Genomic DNA, 21,712 nt, shown 5'->3' on the forward strand with positions numbered 1-21,712 from the left:
ATCAACCTGATGTCACAGGATCAACGTGACATCAACACAGGATCAACGTGATATCAACACAGACTCAACCTGATGTCATAGGATTAACGTGACGTCAACATGCGATCAAGTTTGGGCCATGTTTATCACATTGACGTTTGTTCAACTCTAACTATCCCTGACCTGAACTTTATTTCCTGTTTCCAGTATTATAAGTTTTAAGTAAAGTATAACAGTTATAGAAACAAAAAAAAACATATAATTAATTAAAGAAAATTTTTTTTTGGCAAACTGTTATTGGCGAGAAATGCTTGTAGAAATAACTAAATAAAATGGAAATAGGTAAAATATAAATAAACTTCGTAATATTAAAAAAAAAAATGCGTAATGAGGCATTCAAAAAGACTGGGTACTCGTAATAAATGATGTACGAGTATGAAGTGTTTTCTCGACGCAAGGTTTTTAACGGATAAATAATTCAAATTTCGCGGTAAATCAATACATCTTAAATGGAAATATCTGACATGGCGCATTACTTTGTTGGGAAGGTCGGAGGGGCCATATTTTATGAAGAGGTGTAACACGGCCGATAAATTGGCGGGAAAATATACGAACCATCTGTAATTTTTGGTCCCCCAAGTTGCAAAACATTTAACAGAATGTCGGATTATGTGAATGGTCCGTCCTAGACCATTCACAATCGACTTGACAATGGTCCAGGATGGACCGAAACGTCGTCGTCCCTTCACCTTCTAGTGTGTGGTCTGGTCAATACTGGTGTTGAAACATTAAAAACATGCTGTTGAGCAGGAACTAATCAACATGATTAAAATTTTGACCAATTCACAAGACTGAAAAACACAATAATACTGCCCAATCACTTGGGCTTGGACGGTAGAGCGACGGTCTCGCTCCATGCAGGTCGGCGTTCAATCCCCGACCGTCCGAGTGGTTGGGCAATATTCCTCCCCCCCCCACCATCCCATTGCAAATCCTTATCCTGACCCGTTCCAAGTGCTATATAGTCGTAATGACTTGGCGCTTGCCCCCTGATAGTTCCCTTCCTTTCCGTTCAGTTAGCTATTGGCTGCCCTGGGTAGACTGACTGTCCTCGTACCGCAGCAGCCTACGTCGATTCTGTTTAGATGGCACAGTATGAAATTATTACGAACTTCGTATTATAACAAGCATTTGCGGTCTTTCTTATTAGAGATTTGCTTTATTATGGCTTGAAGTCCATAGTCTTCAGGATGCCATTTTCCATGCACACGAGTGAAAGTCAGTTCACACGATGCTGCCTCATTGTGCTACGAAGCAGATTTTTTACTAGTTTCAGTCTTGAAAAAGAATGTTCTCCTGTACAGTTAGTCACCATCATACACATGAACACTCTGTGTGCAATGTCAACATTCAGGAATACAGATTTTAATTGTCGGAAATTATTGTACTGTCCAGTGCAAAGAGAGTCATACAATGTTCATCAAGAGCCATGTAGTGTAGAGATGCTCACATTCATTTAATAGGTCATCATAATTCAGGACTTTGTGATACATATTAGCCAGATGTTCACACTTTTTTCCTTCAGTGCGTGAGAAGCAATGGTATTCAATTCACTGAAGAAAGAAAACAGATTTCAAGTCTGTGAATAGGCCTTTGCACGTTTTGTCGGTTCAAAGATTAGAGTGTCCAGAATAGGGAGGAAAGTTTCCACCTTGAATTTTTCGGTTTTAATGAAAATATCTCTTCTGCTGACCCATCATATCTACTGACACGCACACATCGTTTTCGTTCCCGTTTTTTCCCATCACTGTATCTGTACACACTCTTGGCTTTGAATTTATATTCACTAAATTTTCTCTAGTTTCCTGAAGATAGGTATTCATAGACTCTGGAAGATTCGTGGCAACAAGGATGTTCACAGCCTTTGATTGCAGGACCTTGTTTGTTTTGTTCATTCTTTCTAGTATGTCATTCCAAAGAATTGCGAGAAAGATTGTTTCTAGGTTTTCCATTGTTTTTTGCTCAATTCTTCTGCCTCTCGCCTTGTATTCACTTGCTGTTCATCGTCAGCTGATAAGAGAATCCAGTGCGTGTTTTATTTTTTCGAAACTCCCCCATACAGACCATGAACCGCATTAAAAAGTGCTGACCATACTGTGTCAAACAAACGCTTGACAACACAATATTTTCCTAAAGATGTCAATACATTCCAGCGATGAGTAGAGCCAACAAAAAAATTAATACAGATGCTGAACAAAGACAAAGAATTTGACAGTCTGTAGACAACACTGCTGCTTTTACTCCCACCAAGTTCAGGCTGTGTCCAGCACAGGGGACATAGATGGCAAGACTCATTAAGCTGATACCATACTACTTGTGTAAAGGAGGAAATGTATATGTTTATCTCTCGGAATGTTCGGTAATATGTTTATTGTTTGTCATGTGTGTCTATATATATGTATTAACATGTTGTACTGAACGGGGTGAGAATAGCTTGAGCTACCTCATCCCTTTGTGTAAATTTTACCTCAAATTTATTTCAATTTCAATTTCATTAAGTTGATAAATCCGTGCTTGCAATCCAGTATATCGTCCAGACATATTTGAGGCACAAACTGCCGTGGGACTGACCACGGCAGTTTGATACTGGAATTTTGTTCTCATTAAGAAAATCCACGACGATGTCTGTTACATCCATTGCTCCATGAGAAAAGATGGAGATGAACATCAAGAAACGTTCCACAGACTCACAGCCTTTAATGTGTCGGACAGTAAATGTCAGTTGGTCTGTGTGTGAAATGTCTGGAATGGAATCTACATTTACTGAATAATACTTTGACACTTTTACTTCTTCAAGAATAGTACAAAAAACCTGTTGTCCCATTAATTCAATAAATTCCACAGAAATATTTTCACATATATATAACGGATTCCCTTTTCCAGGATTTCCATACATTTTGAGATGTTATTCCAAGAATGGGTCAAATTCATTCAGCAGCTCTTGTATAATTAAATAGTTGCCAGTTTTTGCTGACCCAATAATCTGATTTTCTCCACAAAATGGCAAACCTATAGAGGCAAGAAAGCGAATTACAGAAGCCACATGTGTCGACACTTCATGCCAATATTCCTGCTCTGACCGATGGTGCTCAAGTAATAAAGAATGTACACCTCCAGTTTCTTTATGCCTTATCAAATATGCTGTAATGCACTTGCGGTGTTCTTCTCCATGTTCATGTTCTACAAAATCATTGCTGTGCTTCTAGTCATTGAACCCCAATGTAGCAAAGGGAGATTCTTTCTTGGACAATAGGCGACATACAACTCAGTACAAACAACCTTGGGATGGTGACTAGAGTAGCCATTCACGTTTTATACACTCGCCATTCCGCAGTTAACATTTGAATACATTGTTTGATAAATACCTTGCTTTCATATTCTCTACTCCAGCTGTTTTATAAACTCAGCGTGAGTTTGAAAGGTTCCTATCGTGATTCTGACATGATGAGGGGCCCACTACGACTTCAGTCATCTATTGTGTTAGTATCATTAATGCTTCATATCCCCGGATCTGTCTGTTGGATTGCAAGCTCCTTTACTGTTAAAGATTAGGGTATTTCCTCTTGTAAAATGTCACCAGCAGTAGCAGCAACAGGCAATGATGGTATGTCTGCTGAAACTGGATGATTGGTAGCAGGAGTGGATGCTGATGTGGATGTTATATCTGAAGGAACAGTACTAGTGGCTGACATTGCAGGAGTGGATGCTGATGTGGATGTTATATCTGAAGGAACAGTACTAGTGGCTGACATTGCAGGAGTGGATGCTGATGTGGATGTTATATCTGAAGGAACCGTACTAGTGACTGACATTGCAGGAGTGGATGCTATATCTGAAGGAATGGTCCTAAGGGAGCCGGTCGGCCGAGCGGACAGCACGCTGGACTTTTGATCCTGTGGTCCCGGGTTCGATCCCGGGCGCCGGCGAGAAACAATGGGCAGAGTTTCTTTCACCCTATGCCCCTATTACCTAGCAGTAAATAGGTATCTGGGTGTTAGTCAGCTGTCACGGGCTGCTTCCTGGGGGTGGAGGCCTAGTCGAAGACCGGGCCGCAGGGGGACAAAAAAAAAATGCCCCGAAATCATCTCAAGATAACCTCAGGAAGAAGATGGTATGTGTTGCTGTCGTTGTACCTGTGTTGAGCCACGATGTTAATTTTGGAAGTGTTCCTATTTTCTCCTCCTCTCCAGCTCTCTTCCCCTTTTCTGCTCCACTCAAAACATTACATGATATTTCTGCTGAAAGGGTTATTCACCTGGAAATATATATCTTAAATATGTAGTATTTAATCCCCCACCAGGATGTAGGTATTATATAAATGTGCTTGCAAGAAGACCTAAATATTTCAACATTCTGCTTCCACAATTAGCATGTTCTATGCCCGTGGGGGCCCCCAGGCAAGTGACCATCGGGACTTTGCGGCGCTGCATGGTGGCCGACGGCATTCACCGTGGACCTTGTTACAGCGGCCGACCAAACCCCCACACATTTCCTATAGCACCGGATACGTGCGGATGTAATCCCTCTTTAGGGGGGTAGATCGCGTCCTGTTACGGACCCGAGCCCAGCGTCCGAGCACGGAGCAGTGACGACCGCGCCATCTGTGGGTCAGCTCCCGAAACCCCCTCCAAATGGAAGACGCCATCTAGTGAGGACGAGATGTACTGGCCACAAAGGCTAGTTTCCCGTCCTGATCAGCTCATAACACAGCCGCTGCTGACCTCTGGTGAGGTGACGCTTGGACAGCAACGCCATCTATGGAGCGGATAGGTGGACGTTTCTGTCTAAGCCTGTGAGTGAGGTGCCCTAGAGTGTCATCAGTACTAATGACGTGTCTGATTACAGAGTCGACCTGGGACTGCTGTAATGTACGTTGGATCAGTCTACCCAAGGCAGCCGTAGAACCTCCACACATTTGCTGCTGAAGCTGTGAGTCACCCCCCTCGGATGAACACTGATGTGTTAGCCTGCCTGTGAGGTGGCAGAACCAGAGATTGTCGTACCCGGGGCTGACTGGAGGAGAAGACTAGCCACTGGGGTGTTGTGGTGAGGAGAGTGATCTGTAGAATCACACGAGGCTCCTGCCTAGGGCTCGCAACCCTAGTATCGGTCGTGGAGTGGCCTACGCAGCGTAGCTGATTGGAACCTGCCAGCTACAGGCTGGATTTGTGGTTGACGGCCTCCACGACGGTACACCCTGTGGGACTGTGATTTGGCTGGCCTGTGGCCGGGGTAGACTAGCTAGGAGAATCCAAGGATTCGTCGAGAGGCCATGAGAAGAGGATCAAGGGCTAAGCATCGTTGAGCACCGTGGAGCATCCCGTGTCTTCGAAGAAGAAGTTATTGTAAATAAGTGTAGTAATAGCAACCCCGATTGTGACTGTTTATATACTTATTTATTGGTGATGGAATAATTATATATTTAAGTTTAAATGCAGTTTTATCCCTTCCCCTTTAATTTACTTGTGTTGCGGAGCACACCCCTTGAAAGCCACTACTAACTTGGGGTCGGATACCCAAACTCTATTAACATCAGAGAAAGAACCCAGTTGCGACCCAAGAGGGCCGTAACACGTCCCTATATTTTCCTTCCCGTTTCCTTCAATTAGGACCGGGAAGAACCAGACTTTTGGGGGATGATAGGCTTTCTCATCAATGGCGCCGAAGGGTCCACGGTTGGTCGCGACCCCTTACTGGTGTGTTGACGAAGGCATTGTGCTTCAGCTCTCTCAACCTCATGGGGGGAAGGAGGAGGGGCTAGTAAGAACACCACAATACCTTACTGACCAACCAGCAAGTACTCCAGAATACATAGGACTAAACCCTTAATGTATATACACCGAAAACTGGGATACACCTCTCGATGATGTATTCACCTAGTTGTGCTTGCGGGGGTTGAGCTTTGCTCTTCCGGCCTGTCTCAACTGTTACTAACTACTAACTAATTTTTTATATATGTTTTTTTTTACATACAACCCCCCCCCCAAGGAAGCAGCTCCGTGACAGCTGTCTAATTCCCAGGTACCTGTTTACTGCTAGGTAACATGGGCATTCAGGGTTAAAGAAACTTTGCCCATTTGTTTCTGCCTTGTCCGGGAATCGAACCCGGGTCATAGAATTACGAGTCCTGCGTACTATCCACTCAGCTACCAGACCCCTCAGCTTAGACCTCAGCTACCAGATCACACTAACCTGATGCATCAAATGAACAAATCCACAAGGGCCGTGACGAGGATACGAACCTGCATCCGGGAGCATCCCAGACACTGCCTTAATCTTCGGTTTCAACCCTTTTACCCTGTCGTAGCTCAGTCGATTAAGGCAGTGTCTGGGATGCTCCCGGACGCAGGTTCGAATCCTCGTCACAGCCCTTGTGGATTTGCTCAGCTACCAGATGTGTGTGGGAGGGGTGGGGGGTAGAAATAGCCTAAGTTACTCTATCCCTTCGAGATGTATTTCTCTCTTGTCTCAATAAACATACTTGAACTTGAACCAAATGTGTATATCCCTGCATTCATGTATACATATGTATACATGAATGTATATCCATGAGTTGTATATGTATATGTTGATTGTATATCCTTTTTTGTCTTGGTCAGTTTGGTAGCTTTGGATATCTCATTGCTGACATTTTTTAGATTAATTTTGTCCAGAGTATAGATATGTCAGTTGAAATTTGATCTTAACCATCACCCGTATATAGAGTTAACCTTTCACATTAGTTAAAAAAAAATAAAAAGAAAAGTTAGGCCTCAATTCATCACCTATTTCCATGTCATTGACCAATTACTAATTAAATCAAATCTAAATCTTTCAAAAGCAAGTTGTAATTAGTTTCAGCGTTCATTTCTTAACCACGTGTTCTGGCGACCCAACATAGAAAACGGTTCCCGTGTACTAGGGGGCTGGAAGCGCACGCACTCACCAGGTGAAAGTGAAGCGGTCAGCTGACTGGCGAGTTTTAGCACTCCATTAGAATATAACATTTGATGCCGGACTAAAAAAAACAAACAATAATGACATCACTGTGACGTTACATAACTTGTGCCAACCATCAATAAAATACATGTTATCTCTTATTTTCATTAGGCTAGAATAGGACAGGTTAGGTTACATAAATTGTTTCGATGGCGTCAAGTTGTGAAAGTATTCTCAGGTCTTAGATCCTACACTCGTTGGCGGTGCAGAGGCTATGTGGATAAGTGAACCAGTTAGGTCTAGCCCAAGTGTGCCAAGGTGAATGGCAATGACATGATTTAGGAGGTCCCTACTTTGAGAAGAGAGGCTGGAGAAAGGGGGGAATTAGTAAGTCCTCTCTGGCGGATATCTTTGAATTCCTACCTGAGCGAGTTCTCTGAAAGATTTACTTCAGTTACCCCTCGGATATTCCGACCAGGAGCTAATTGAAGTCTTAAAACTCTTCACTAAAAGTAAGTATTCACACGTATATGGAGGAGAAAATAGACCATGGCGAAATTCTGGCCCTAACAGTCTTTGAAGGAAGGACTTTACACAAGCTTCCAATGTTTGGCTGGACGGTAGAGCGACGGTCTCGCTTCGTGCAGGTCGGCGTTCAATTCCCGACTGTCCAAGTGGTTAGGCGTATTTTATTTAGGAAAAGTACATACATAGATGCAGAGTTACAAATATTCTGATTGATTTATAGATAAGAGCTAGTACATACAGTACCTAAAGCCACTATTATGCATAGCGTTTCGGGCAATGGGACTGCAGCTTCACCTGGGAAACTGACCAGTCATGTACGGCGTGTCATGTCAGCTGGTGTGGACATACACATGTACGTGGTGTGGACATACACATGTACATGGTGTGGACATAAACATGTACGTGGTGTGGACATACACATGTACGTGGTGTGGACATACACATGTACATGGTGTGGACATACACATGTACGTGGTGTGGACATACACATGTACGTGGTGTGGACATACACATGTACGTGGTGTGGACATACACATGTACATGGTGTGGACATACACAAGTACGTGGTGTGGACATACTGTGACGGTGTCCACCCCTATGTTTCTTCCTTCTCAGCTTAGAAGAGTCATATCTCCGTAGCCTAAGTATTCTCTGATGTTCAGGGAACATTTTCATGTGTGGGAAAGCGTGGAGCGTGATTAATTATGCTGGCTGTAAAATGGTCAGCTAAGTTTGATATTACAAGGGGCTTACGCCTTTTGAGGCACAGGACGGTGTCCAGCCATCCTGTTTCCCGCCAAGACGTCCTGACGCTTCCCGGCACCTGATTGGCCAGGTGAGGTCACGTGCCGGAAGTGACCAATGACGAGGGCCCTCGGGCGGTGTGATGTCACGAGGCGGAGGGCTCGGGGGGGGGGGGGGGCGGCTGGCGCCTGGGCAGGAAGAGTACGTCACGAGCCGTCATAGAGGGAAGACGCGCTTGAGCGAGCTCCGGATCTAGAGAGCTCTTACCAGTAGATTCAAGCTCCGCTTCGATTCTGCAGACAGTCTAAAGACGCCATCCAACTTTCGTGGAGTGCCCAGAGGCAAGGACGGACCGGATCAGAGAGCTAAGAGCTCTATCAAGAGTCTGCAGCAGAGGGAACGTTGGGCTGGTGACGTCTGGGATGCCCAGAGGACCACGTATTCTACATCAAGCGAGTAGCTATGGCCGGGCCAAATCTACTGACAGTGAGGCGAGGGGAAGCTGTGAAGGACTGCGAGGTGGCGGCAGTGCCAGTGAGAGTGGAGGACGATGACGGAGGTACCTGTCTCCAGTACCCCAGAGAAGAGGAGGAGGAAGGCAGTACCTGTTGGGAATTAGCACGGTGAGGACGCGTTACCACGAAGGCGACGGAGGAACCTGTGTGTGTGGTGGGAACTAGTCAACGGCAGAGCAGACGCCAGGACCAGGAACCTCAACATCCCTCAACTGAGGACGAGTCAGCTTCATGGTTGGAGTGAAATAAGGTAGATAATTGTCCTTCCCTTTACCCCTTTGATCTAAGCGAGCTAGAGTATTTTATATGTTGTGAATATTTCTACTCATCATTTTATTATATAAGTGACAGGATATTAGGCTAGGAGCCAAAAACTCATTTAAGCATTAGTTGATGTGTGTGTGAGCATTAAGGCGGGGATGTTAATGATCCTGGAGGTGGTAGCTGGTGTGCAAAGAGCCAGCAACGAACTTTGAAGCGCCCAGCCGATTGCATCGCTAGAGGCATTGGAAAATCACGACGTCTGACAGTTAGAGGTATCAGCTGATCATGTTGCTAGAGGCGTGAGGTTTGTGCCCACCGTCTGACGGGAGGACCCAGTCAGCTGACCATGTTGCCAGAAGGCGTGCCGCGAGGGGTGTTGCCGCCAGCGGATGATATCCCCCTTTTGACATTTCTTTATACAATTATATGTGTATATATTCTTTTGCTTCAGTAAACTTTTAAACTAACTGATGAGTTTAAGTGAGCCTCCATTCTCTAGGGCTATATATATATATATTATTAAATATGACCGAAAAAGTAAGATTAATAATTCTAACACGATATTTCTTAATATTTCTTATGTTTCTTTTCACTGTCGATGGTAATTGAAAAATCAATTCTCCAAAATTCATTTTTATTTCTAGTCTCACGTGACACTTGAATGCGTTTCGTGATAACTTATTACATTTTCAAAGACTTTAGTTTACACACACACAACTACAACCTGCAAACACTAAACAGAGTTTAAACAGCTTTCATTTTATACCTGCATTTGGGTGAGGTGATATGTTATAACAGTTGTGGATGAGGTGAACAAACTTTCAACACAAGACAGAACACGAAACAATGGGTATAATATTGGGTAAGTTAAAAGGGAAGAATGGAAGAAACTGCAAAGGGCCTATTGGCCCATGTTTCTTGATGCTTCTATATTGGTGCGGAGTCTTGAAGTGGGTAGAATATAGTTGTGCATTAATTGGCTGTTGATTGCTGGTGTTGACTTCTTAATGTGTAGTGCCTTGCAGATATCAAGCCGCCTGCTATCGCTGTATCTATCGATGATTTCCGTGGTTTTGTTAAGACTTCTCTGGTGATGGTCTAGTTATGGGAAGAGATATGTTCCTTAATAGAGCTTTGTTGCTTATGCATCGTTAATCGCCTGGAAAGAGATGTTGTTGTCTTGCCTATATACTGAGTTCTTTGAGGCTTACAGTCCCCAAGTGGGCATTTGAAGGTATAGACGACATTGGTCTCTTTTAAAGTGTTCTGCTTTGTGTCTGGAGAGTTTCTCATGAGTAGGTTGGCCGTTTTTTTGGTTTTATAGTAAATCGGTTTTTTGGTTTTATAGTCAACACCAGCAATCAACAGCCAATTAATGCACAACTATATTCTACCCACCTCAAAACTCCGCTCCAATATAGAAGCAACAAGAAATATGGAATAATAGGCTTTCTACAATCACTTCCATTCAATACCCATTGTTTCATGTTCTGGCTTGTGTTTAGGAATTTAATACCCTATTAATACCACCTCACCCCATCCACCTCACTCAAATGTAGATATTAACAAATCGAAGATGTGTAAGTTCTATTCAGTTGTGTATGTGTAAACTAAAGTCTTTGAAAATGTAATAAGTTTTACGAAACGCGCTCAAGTGTCGCGTCAGATTAGAAATAAAAATGAATTTTGGAGAAATGATTTTTGAATTACCACCAGCAGTGAAGAGAAACGTACGAAAGATCGAGAAAATTCGTGTTAAAATTATTAATCTTACTTTTTCGGTCATATTTAATAATATGACCGAAATATTATTTAATAATTCTACAGGAAAGACTGCTACCAAAATATACTAATATTAAAACGCACGACCCAGCAGCAAGGAATCAAGCCTTCACGATAAAATATCGCCAGGATCTGATTCGTGAACAGATATACAAGGCAGCAAATGAAATCAAAGACAACAAAATGCAACTACTTCATGCTACAAACGAATGGAGAAATAGCAACATCGACGAAAGTCTCCGTACCCACATTGAAACAACACCTCGACATCCTCACAGACCGACATCACCTCAGCACTGAAACAAGGATTATCAAGAAACTAACAACGTTATATGGAGGACCTATGGCAATTCCACGACCAAGAGATGGTTTCCTGAACCTTGCAGGAATTAACCTCACTGAGGACCAAGTCACTCTCCTAAATCTGGGTATAAACTCTCATATTATGTCCAGACCGAGTGAGATGGGCCGGAAAGTGGAGTTGGAAATTCTGTTGGACGACATATTCGACCTCGAGACACAAAAGAAGGTCACTACCAAAGATACCTTACAAGCAGAACTTATTGCGGAAGGAGGAAAGAATCGAGGCAACTACAGAAGCACCATACTGTCCCCCGAGCTCAAAGCGGCAACTTAAAGCCTTCGTGAGAACAAGGAGATAGTTGTCAGGAGAGGTGACAAGTCGCCAATATACGTCATTCTAAAAAAAGACGAATATCTGGCGAAAATGAACCTCATACTCTCTGACCAAACTAAATTCCAAAGGGTAACGAAGGACACTACAGCCGAATTGAAAGCAAAGGTCAACAAACTGATCGAAACTGTGAACGCCAAGAAATCCGGACTCCACCTGCCAAAGATTATTGGGGAATATAAACCTGGATATGCGTATGGAAATGTCAAGACACACAAGCCTGGAAACCCACTTCGGTCAATCATCAGCCAGATACCCACACCCACGTACAGACTGGCGAAGCGACTCAACGGCCTGCTGACTCCTTATGTCCCTTGCGCCTTCAGCCTGAAGTCTCCAAAGGAATTTGTTGACTTACTGCGGGGCACACGGGCCACAGGGATAAGAGCCTCGTTGGACGTAGAATCACTGTGTACCAACGTACCTGTGGACGAGACAATCGGGATGATAGCCGACAGAGTGTATCGTGATCCGGCCTGTACTCCTCTTGACATACCAGAAAATATTCTAAGGAAACTACTCCAAGCTTGTACTAAAGAGGCACCCTTCTTGAGCCCGGATGGGCACATGTATAAGCAAGTAGATGGGGTCGCCATGGGTTCTCCCCTAGGTGTCCTGTTTGCAAACTTCTACATGGGTACCATCGAGCAAAAAGTCTTAGTCGACATGAACTTCAAACCGGCCATATACTGCAGGTATGTTGACGACATTTTTACACAGGTACCTGATGTCAGACATCTGCAGGAGCTGAAGGAGGCATTTGAGCAGAGTTCCGTGCTGCGTTTCACTTACGAGATGGAAAATGATGGGAAGCTGCCCTTTCTAGATGTAACAGTCATGGAAAAGAGCGGAGGTTTCCACACTGCAGTCTACACTAAGGAAACGAACATAGGAATGTGCCTAAATGCCAACAGCGACTGCCCAGACAGGTACAAGAGGAGTGTTGTTAATGCTTATGTCGACCGTGCTCTCAGCCACAGCTCAGAATGGAAGCAAGTCGACGAAGAACTCTGTAGGGTAAGGCAGGTCCTAGTCAACAACGGCTTCTCCAATGGTTTCGTCGAAGACATCATAAGAAGGAAAGTGAAACGCCATGCAACCTCTGAAGAGACAACTAACACAACACCTATACCCCCTATTAGACTATTTTACAGGAACTTCTTTTCCACAGCTCATAAAACGGAGGAAAGGGTCCTGAGAGATATTGTTAATAGAAACGTTATCCCTACAGACAAAAATCAGAGGATACAACTGACGATTTACTATAAAACCAGAAAAACGGCCAGCCTACTCATGAGAAACTCTCCAGACACAAAGCTGAACGCTTTAAAAGAGACCAACGTCGTCTATGCCTTCAAATGCCCTCTTGGGGACTGTAAGCTCCAAAAAAAACAGTATATAGGCACGACAAGAACATCTCTTTCTAGGCGTTTAACGATGCATAAGCAACAGGGCTCCATTAAGGAACATATAATCTCTTCCCACAACCAAACCATCGCCAGAGAAAACCTAGTAAACAACACAGAAATCATCGATAGATACAGCGATAGCAGGCGGCTTGACGTCTGCGAGGCACTACACATCAAGAAGTCAACACCAGCAATCAACAGCCAATTAATGCACAACAATATTCTACCCACCTCAAGACTCCGCTCCAATATAGAAGCATAAAAAAATATGGACTAATTGGTTTACTACAATCACTTCCATTCAATACCCATTGTTTCATGTCCTGCCTTGTGTTTAGGAATTTAATACCCTATTAATACCACCTCACCCCATCCACCTCACTCAAATGTAGATATAAAAAAATTGAAGATGTGTAAGTTCTATTCAGTTGTGTATGTGTAAACTAAAGTCTTTGAAAATGTAATAAGTTTTACGAAACGCACTCAAGTGTCGCGTCAGACTAGAAATAAAAATGAATTTTGGAGAATTGATTTTTGAAATACCACCAGCAGTGAAAAGAAACGTACGAAAGATCGAGAAAATTCGTGTTAAAATCATATCTACTTTTCCTGAGTTTTCTCTACGTTACGGGCAACAGTTTGATATATGTGGGAGCGCGTAGTGTTCTCGCGGTGGCGAGAAATTCGTAAAACACAAGTATTTTGGCCTGTGGTATAGGCCCTTTAGGACGCCACTATGGCGCCGGCCCCTCCGTTTTGCTGCCAAATCTGTGTGATGTCAGTGGCACCAGATTGGTCACTGACAGTGAAGTGGCACAGGGAGCCAATGAAAACCGCCCCTGGCAAGTATTACGTCACGAAGGCAGGGGGGTCCGGAGATCGCGCCTCTTTGGCGCCACCAGTCTGATACAGTATGTCAAGGTGGTCAGACGTGCGACAGGGGATCCTGTCAGTTTGACAGGATCCCCCATCTCCGTAGGATTTACGCATCACCAGCGGTCTGCCAGCACCTGGGGAGGTCTTCCTATATTCCATGTGTTGGACCGACGTAGGAATTGACGAGAAATGAGCAGCAAGTGCTCCAGGGACAGGTGCTGTGCAAGAGTGAAGTCTAGACAGTGACGACTGGGACGTCTGATAGCTTCACATGTGATGACCTAGCGGCTGGGCTAAGTCTCCGTGAGGGATCAGTCTGACACGACACGTCAAGGTAGTAGGACATGCGAAGATTGGTCCTTTCAGTTTTACAGTTGTACCCTGCTCCCGGTAATTTTACGCTTCACCCGTAGTCTGCAAGTACGTTGTGAGGTCTTCCTACAATCCATGTGTTGTACCAAAGAGGGAATCGACGAAATATTGAACAACAAGTGCTCCAGGGACAGGTGCTTTGCAAGAAGAAGAAGTGAAGTCTTTGCAGTGACGTATGTGACGTCTGAGGCAGTTCACCCATCTAGTGACGACGTAGGTGTGTGGGGGCGTTCCCTACAACGAGGCAAGAGCCGGGGACCAGGAGCTGCAATTCAACTCTCACCGGAGGGCGAGTCCACATCAGTGAGGTGGAAGTAGGTGATTCAAGTTTCCCTCCCAATTCCCCTTTAGTCAGCTATATATTTAGCCTGAGTATCTTTCATGTTGTGAGCAAGGCTCACCAATGTCTGTCACGGTAGGACACAGTTGTGAGAAGTGAGGCTGTACAGAGCTCTAACGATATTTATATATGTGGTGTGTGTGTAGGCACCTGGGATTATTGAGGAGTTTACTGTGTTGTTGATGATTTCTTTCATGTGGCATTAATATGATAACTTATGTCAGAGAACATATATATATATATAAGTGTACAAGTTATTGGTGTTAGGCTGTGTGCCCAGTATTTATCTTATTATTATCGATATTGATGAATTGATCTATATATATGTATATGTTGGTGTGTTCAATAACATTTCCATGTGTGCAGTGATTAATTGTGTTATCGCCTTCGAAAGGAATTACTGAATCTAAGGACAGTACCGTGGTTAATTGCATTCATTATTATTATCATGAAGTACAGTGCATTACGCCATTATAGTGAAATATTATGTTAATTGCTGTAGAAATGAGTTATTGAACTTGAGATCAGTGTGGTGATTCATTGCGTTCTATTGCCATTATAGAAATATTGTGTTGATGACAAACATAGTGATCCCTGCGAATTTGAAGAAAAGGCGTTTAACGCCAAAGAAACAAGTACATAAGCATTCACACGGTGACGGGGCCGCTCAGCTGACATTGACAGGAGGGGGAGTGTTGCCCTCTAGACGAGCCCCAGTTTTTATGAAGAGAGAGTGACTTTCTGTATGTACTTGATGTTTTGTTGTTGATATGGATATAATACCTTGAAGTTTTTAAGTAAAATACAAAATACCTTCGCGTTTGTATTATCCTTCCATATTCTTGTTGCTATAGAACAGTTCCAAAGAGTGAGAGAATTAGAGACAAATACCTGCCTGTGACCATTTTTAACGAGTCAGCTCTCTGCTACTAGTACCACAATTCCACAAAACCACTGATGTGTTACTGGACACGGGAAACACCAATTGGCGACCATGCAGTTAGTAGTAGAGCCCTTGTCGGGGCGGGCACATAGTTGGGAGAGAGCAAACTGTATTCTCACTCATCATTTGCTATAAAGCCTGCTGGAGATCGACTGGGATACTCTCCTGGGGAAGAGTGGCGCCGCAAGCATTGAGTGAAGACTCGTAGGGGTACGGTGAGTAACAGTTATCGCCAATACTACTGGGTGGTGTCTGTAGAGAGAGTGAGACACCCCGATGTTGGCGACCGTTGACAGGATATTAAGTACGGTCATTTATACTTACATTTACAACTAAGGTAAACCCCAACATTGGCGATTTTGACAAGTGTCCGGGATAAAGATCCTTGCCTTGCCTTGCATAGTAGGCTGAGAAGTGCGTTCTGGCTATTAGGTGCGACATATATGTATATATATATATATATATATATATATATATATATATATATATATATATATATATATATATATATATATTTATATGTATATATATATATATATATATATATATATATATATATATATATATATATATATATATATATATATATATATATATATCACTCCCCGACAATATATATATATATATATATATATATATATATATATATATATATATATATATATATATATATATATATATATATATATGTCGTACCTAGTAGCCAGAACGCACTTCTCTGCCTACTATGCAAGGCCCAATTTGCCTAATAAGCCAAGTTTTCATGAATTAATTGTTTTTCGACTACCTAACCAACCTAACCTAACCTAACCTAACTTTTTTGGCTACCAAACCTAACCTAACCTATAAAGATAGATTAGGTTAGGTTAGGTAGGGTTGGTTAGGTTCGGTCATATGTCTACATTAATTTTAACTCCAATAAAAAACAATTGACCTCATACATAATGAAATGGGTAGCTTTATCATTTCATAAGAAAAAAATTAGAGAAAATATATTATTTCATGAAAACTTGGCTTATTAGGCAAATCGGGCCCTGCATAGTAGGCCGAGAAGTGCGTTCTGGCTACTAGGTACGACATATATATATATATATATATATATATATATATATATATATATATATATATATATATATGTCGTACCTAATAGCCAGAACGCACTTCACAGCCTACTATTCAAGGCCCGATTTGCCTAATAAGCCAAGTTTTCATGAATTAATGTTTTTTCGTCTACCTAACCTACCTAACCTAACCTAACCTAGCTTTTTTTGGCTACCTAACCTAACCTTACCTATAAATATAGGTTAGGTTAGGTTAGGTAGGGTTGGTTAGGTTCGGTCATATATCTACGTTAATTTTAACTCCAATAATAAAAAATTGACCTCATACATAGAGAAAAGGGTTGCTTTATCATTTCATAAGAAAAAAATTATAGTAAATATATTAATTTAGGAAAACTTGGCTTATTAGGCAAATCGGGCCTTGAATAGTAGGCTGAGAAGTGAGTTCTGGCTACTAGGTACGACATATATATATATATATATATATATATATATATATATATAATATATATATAATAATTATATATATTATATATATAGAATTAATAGAATTATATTAATATTAATAGAATTAATATATTTTCTCTAATTTTTTTCTTATGAAATGATAAAGCTACCCATTTCATTATGTATGAGGTCAATTTTTTTTAATTGGAGTTAAAATTAACGTAGATATATGACCGAACCTAACCAACCCTACCTAACCTAACCTAACCAATCTTAATAGGTTAGGTTAGGTTAAGTAGCAGAAAAAGTTAGGTTAGGTTAGGTAGTCGAAAAAACATTAATTCAGTAAAACTTGGCTTATTAGGCAAATTGGGCCTTGCATAGTAGGCTGAGAAGTGCGTTCTGGCTACTAGGTACGACATATATATATATATATATATATATATATATATATATATATATATATATATATATATATATATATATATATATATATATATATATATATATAATGAAGGTGAAAAACATGGGGGGATACATAAGGGATAAACATAGGGGCTGCAGAAGGCTTATTGGCCCATACGAGGCATCTCCTATCTAAACACAAAGATTAATCCAGTGTAATTGGATTATTCACATAAGAATAGAGCGACCTACCATGAACACCCAAATCACGGAACTATTTACTCTACCCACCATGAGAGTAAGGACAAGACAAGAACATATCGATGCCAACACAGAAGACAATGTCCAACATAACAGGCCAATTACACTGGATCAATCTTTGTGTTTAGATAGGAGATGCCTCGTATGGGCCAATAAGCCTTCTGCAGCCCCTATGTTTATCCCTTATGTATCCCCCCATATATATATATATATATATATGTCGTACCTAGTAGCCAGAATGCACTTTTCAGCCTACTATGCAAGGCCTGATTTGCCTAATAAGCCAAGTTTTCTTGAATTAATATATTTTCTCTAATTTTTTTCTTATGAAATGAAAAAGCTACCCATTTCATTATGTATGAGGTCAATTTTTTTTTATTGGAGTTAAAATTACCGTAGATATATGACCAAACCTAACCAACCCTATCTAACCTAACCTAACCTATCTTTATAGGTTAGGTTTGGTTAGGTAGCAGAAAAAGTTAGGTTAGGTTAGGTAGTCGAAAAAACATTAATTCATGAAAACTTGGCTTATTAGGCAAATCAGGCCTTGCATAGTAGGCTGAGAAGTGCGTTCTGGCTACTAGGTACGACATATATATATATATATATATATATATATATATATATATATATATATATATATATATATATATATATATATATATATATATATATATATATATATATATATATATATGCGAACAAGCCTGAATGGTCCCCAGGACAATATGCAACTGAAAACTCACACCCCAGAAGTGACTCGAACCCATACTCCTAGAAGCAACGCAACTGGTATGTACAAGACGCCTTAATCCACTTGACCATCACGACCGGACAAAATGAGGTGATAGCCGAGGCTATTTGAACCACCCCACCGCCGGCACTCGGATAGTAATCTTGGGCATAGCATTTTACCAAATCACCTCATTCTTTGGGGCACACGTGAGGAACACAAATGCGAACAAGCCTGAATGGTCCCCAGGACAATATGCAACTGAAAACTCACACCCCAGAAGTGACTCAAACCCATACTCCCAGAAGCAACGCAACTGGTATGTACAAGACGCCTTAATCCACTTGACCATCACGACCGGACAAAATGAGGTGATAGCCGAGGCTATTTGAACCACCCCACCGCCGGCACTCGGATAGTAATCTTGGGCATAGCATTTTACCAAATCACCTCATTCTTTGGGGCACACGTGAGGACCACAAATGCGAACAAGCCTGAATGGTCCCCAGGACAATATGCAACTGAAAACTCACACCCCAGAAGTGACTCGAACCCATACTCCCAGAAGCAACGCAACTGGTATGTACAAGACGCCTTAATCCACTTGACCATCACGACCGGACAAAATGAGGATTTGTTAGTCTGACACTGGGATTTGTTAGTCGAGGCGTTGGTAGCGGGGCACCTGGTGTGGTTCTTCAGCTGTATCTTGCTCTGGTTGGGCCCCATTGAGATTGTGTAGTTCAGTTTGGGTCGCCGTACTATGGAATGGATATGGGTTCACTTGAACGTTTCCAGCATAGGATGGCCGGGTTGGTTCCTAGAATTGGAGGTCTTTCATATGAAGATAGATTAACAGAGCTTGGATGCATTCACTGGAGGGGCGAAGAGTTGGGGGTGACATGGTGGAGGTTTGCGGGTGGATGAATGGACATAACAAGGGGGATGTTAATAGGATATTAAATAGGAGCTGCCTCGTATGGGCCAATAGGCCTTCTGCAGTTACCTTTGTTCTTATGTTCATATATATATATATATATATATATATATATATATATATATATATATATATATATATATATGTCGTACCTAGTAGCCAGAACGCACTTCTCAGCCTACTATGCAAGGCCTGATTTGCCTAATAAGCCAAGTTTTCATGAATTAATGTTTTTTCGACTACCTAACCTACCTAACCTAACCTAACCTAACTTTTTCTGCTACCTAACCAAACCTAACCTATAAAGATAGGTTAGGTTAGGTTAGATAGGGTTGGTTAGGTTTGGTCATATATCTACGTTAATTTTAACTCCAATAAAAAAAAATTGACCTCATACATAATGAAATGGGTAGCTTTTTCATTTCATAGGAAAAAAATTAGAGAAAATATATTAATTCAAGAAAACTTGGCTTATTAGGCAAATCAGGCCTTGCATAGTAGGCTGAAAAGTGCATTCTGGCTACTAGGTACGACATATATATATATATATATATATATATATATATATATATATATATATATATATATATATATATATATATATATATATGTCGTACCTAGTAGCCAGAACGCACTTCTCAGCCTACTATGCAAGGCCCGATTTGCCTAATAAGCCAAGTTTTACTGAATTAATGTTTTTTCGACTACCTAACCTAACCTAACTTTTTCTGCTACTTAACCTAACCTAACCTATTAAGATTGGTTAGGTTAGGTTAGGTAGGGTTGGTTAGGTTCGGTCATATATCTACGTTAATTTTAACTCCAATTAAAAAAAATTGACCTCATACATAATGAAATGGGTAGCTTTATCATTTCATAAGAAAAAAATTAGAGAAAATATATTAATTCAGTAAAACTTGGCTTATTAGGCAAATCGGGCCTTGAATAGTAGGCTGAGAAGTGCGTTCTGGCTACTAGGTAAGACATATATATATATATATATATATATATATATATATATATATATATATATATATATATATATATATATATATATATGTATATATATATATATATATATATATATATATATATATATATATATGTATATATATATATATATATATATATATATATATATATATATATATATATATATATTGTCGGGGAGTGATATATATATATATATATATATATATATATATATATATATATATATATATATATATATATATATATATATATATATATATATACATATATATATATATATATATATATATATATATATATATATATATATATATTGTGACGGAGTTCCCCCCCTTATAATTCTCCCACGCCTGCAGTAAGAGTCATGTCTACTTTTCCCAAGCGTTCTCTACGTTGCAGGCTACAATTTGATATATGGGAGAGAGTGAAGTGTTCTCGGAGAGCCGAGAAATTTGTGAAATAGTAATATTTTGGCCTGTGGTTTAGGCCCTTTAGGGAGCCAAGATGGCGCTTACTTCTCTGATCTCCCGCCAAAACCGTGTGACGTCAGTGGCACCGGATTGGTCACCGACAGCAGTGTGGCACCGGGAGCCAATGAAAACCTCCCGTAGCAAAGGTGACGTCACGAAGGAAGGGGGTCCGGCCAGCGCGCCGGGCTGGCGCCAGCAGTCAGACACGACACGTCATAGAGGTTGGGCGTGCGACGAGTGGTCCTGTCAGTCGGACAGTTATTCCAGCTCCCGTGGATTTATGCGTCACCGGAATTCCGCCAGTACTCTGAGAAGTCTTCCCTAGTTCATGTGTTGAACCAGAAGAGGGAATTGACGGTTATTTGAGCAACAAGTGCTCCAGTCAGGTACTGTGCCAGTAGCAGTGAAGCCGTGCAGTGACGTATGTTGACGTCTGTGGCAATTCACCAGTTCGTGACAGCGTAGTGGCTGACAGAGCCACTGGGTAGCTGAGGAAGAGAGGACTATTTGGGGAAACCGAACGACTGTAGCTGAGACGTAGGCGACAGCCGTTGCTGGGAGAAGACGACGGCCAGGAGACCGACTCCAACCTTCAAGAAGTCAAGGAGGAGGACGGACCTGCAGTGAGGAGGCACGGAGACGACGCGCTAAACGGTGGGACGACGAGAGGCTCTGGTAGGACACGACGACGTGTAGTGTGGGGGCGTTCCCGACACGAGGACCAGGAGCTACATCTCGACTCTCATCGGAGGATAGGGTGAAGTAGGTGTTTCTAGTTCCCTCCCCATTCCCCTTTAGTTAGCTATGTTATTTGGCTATATTTTCTAGCCTGAGGATTTTATATGTCGTGAGCAAGTCTCACCCATGTCATGGTAAAGCACCAGTGTGCTAGACAGTACTATCAAGAGTACTTGTATTATTCATGTTGATTATTGGTGTGTACAGGCACCAGGAACCAGTGATAAATTTACTGTGTTG

At 41.5% G+C, this 21,712-nt stretch overlaps 1 protein-coding gene across 1 annotated transcript in view; it reads left to right on the forward strand.

Moving 5' to 3' along the window:
• The first annotated feature begins 2,683 nt into the window (after positions 1-2,683).
• LOC138352778 (mucin-6-like) overlaps positions 2,684-21,712 on the forward strand; it is a 52,844-nt gene continuing 33,815 nt past the window's right edge. The window contains exons 1-2 of the mRNA XM_069305367.1: positions 2,684-2,750; positions 3,674-3,897. Of these exons, the coding sequence (XP_069161468.1) occupies positions 2,684-2,750; positions 3,674-3,897 (291 nt within the window). The remainder of the gene's footprint in view (positions 2,751-3,673; positions 3,898-21,712) is intronic.

The sequence above is a fragment of the Procambarus clarkii genome, chromosome 54, assembly GCF_040958095.1.
Source record: "Procambarus clarkii isolate CNS0578487 chromosome 54, FALCON_Pclarkii_2.0, whole genome shotgun sequence".
Lineage (NCBI taxonomy): Eukaryota > Metazoa > Arthropoda > Malacostraca > Decapoda > Cambaridae > Procambarus > Procambarus clarkii.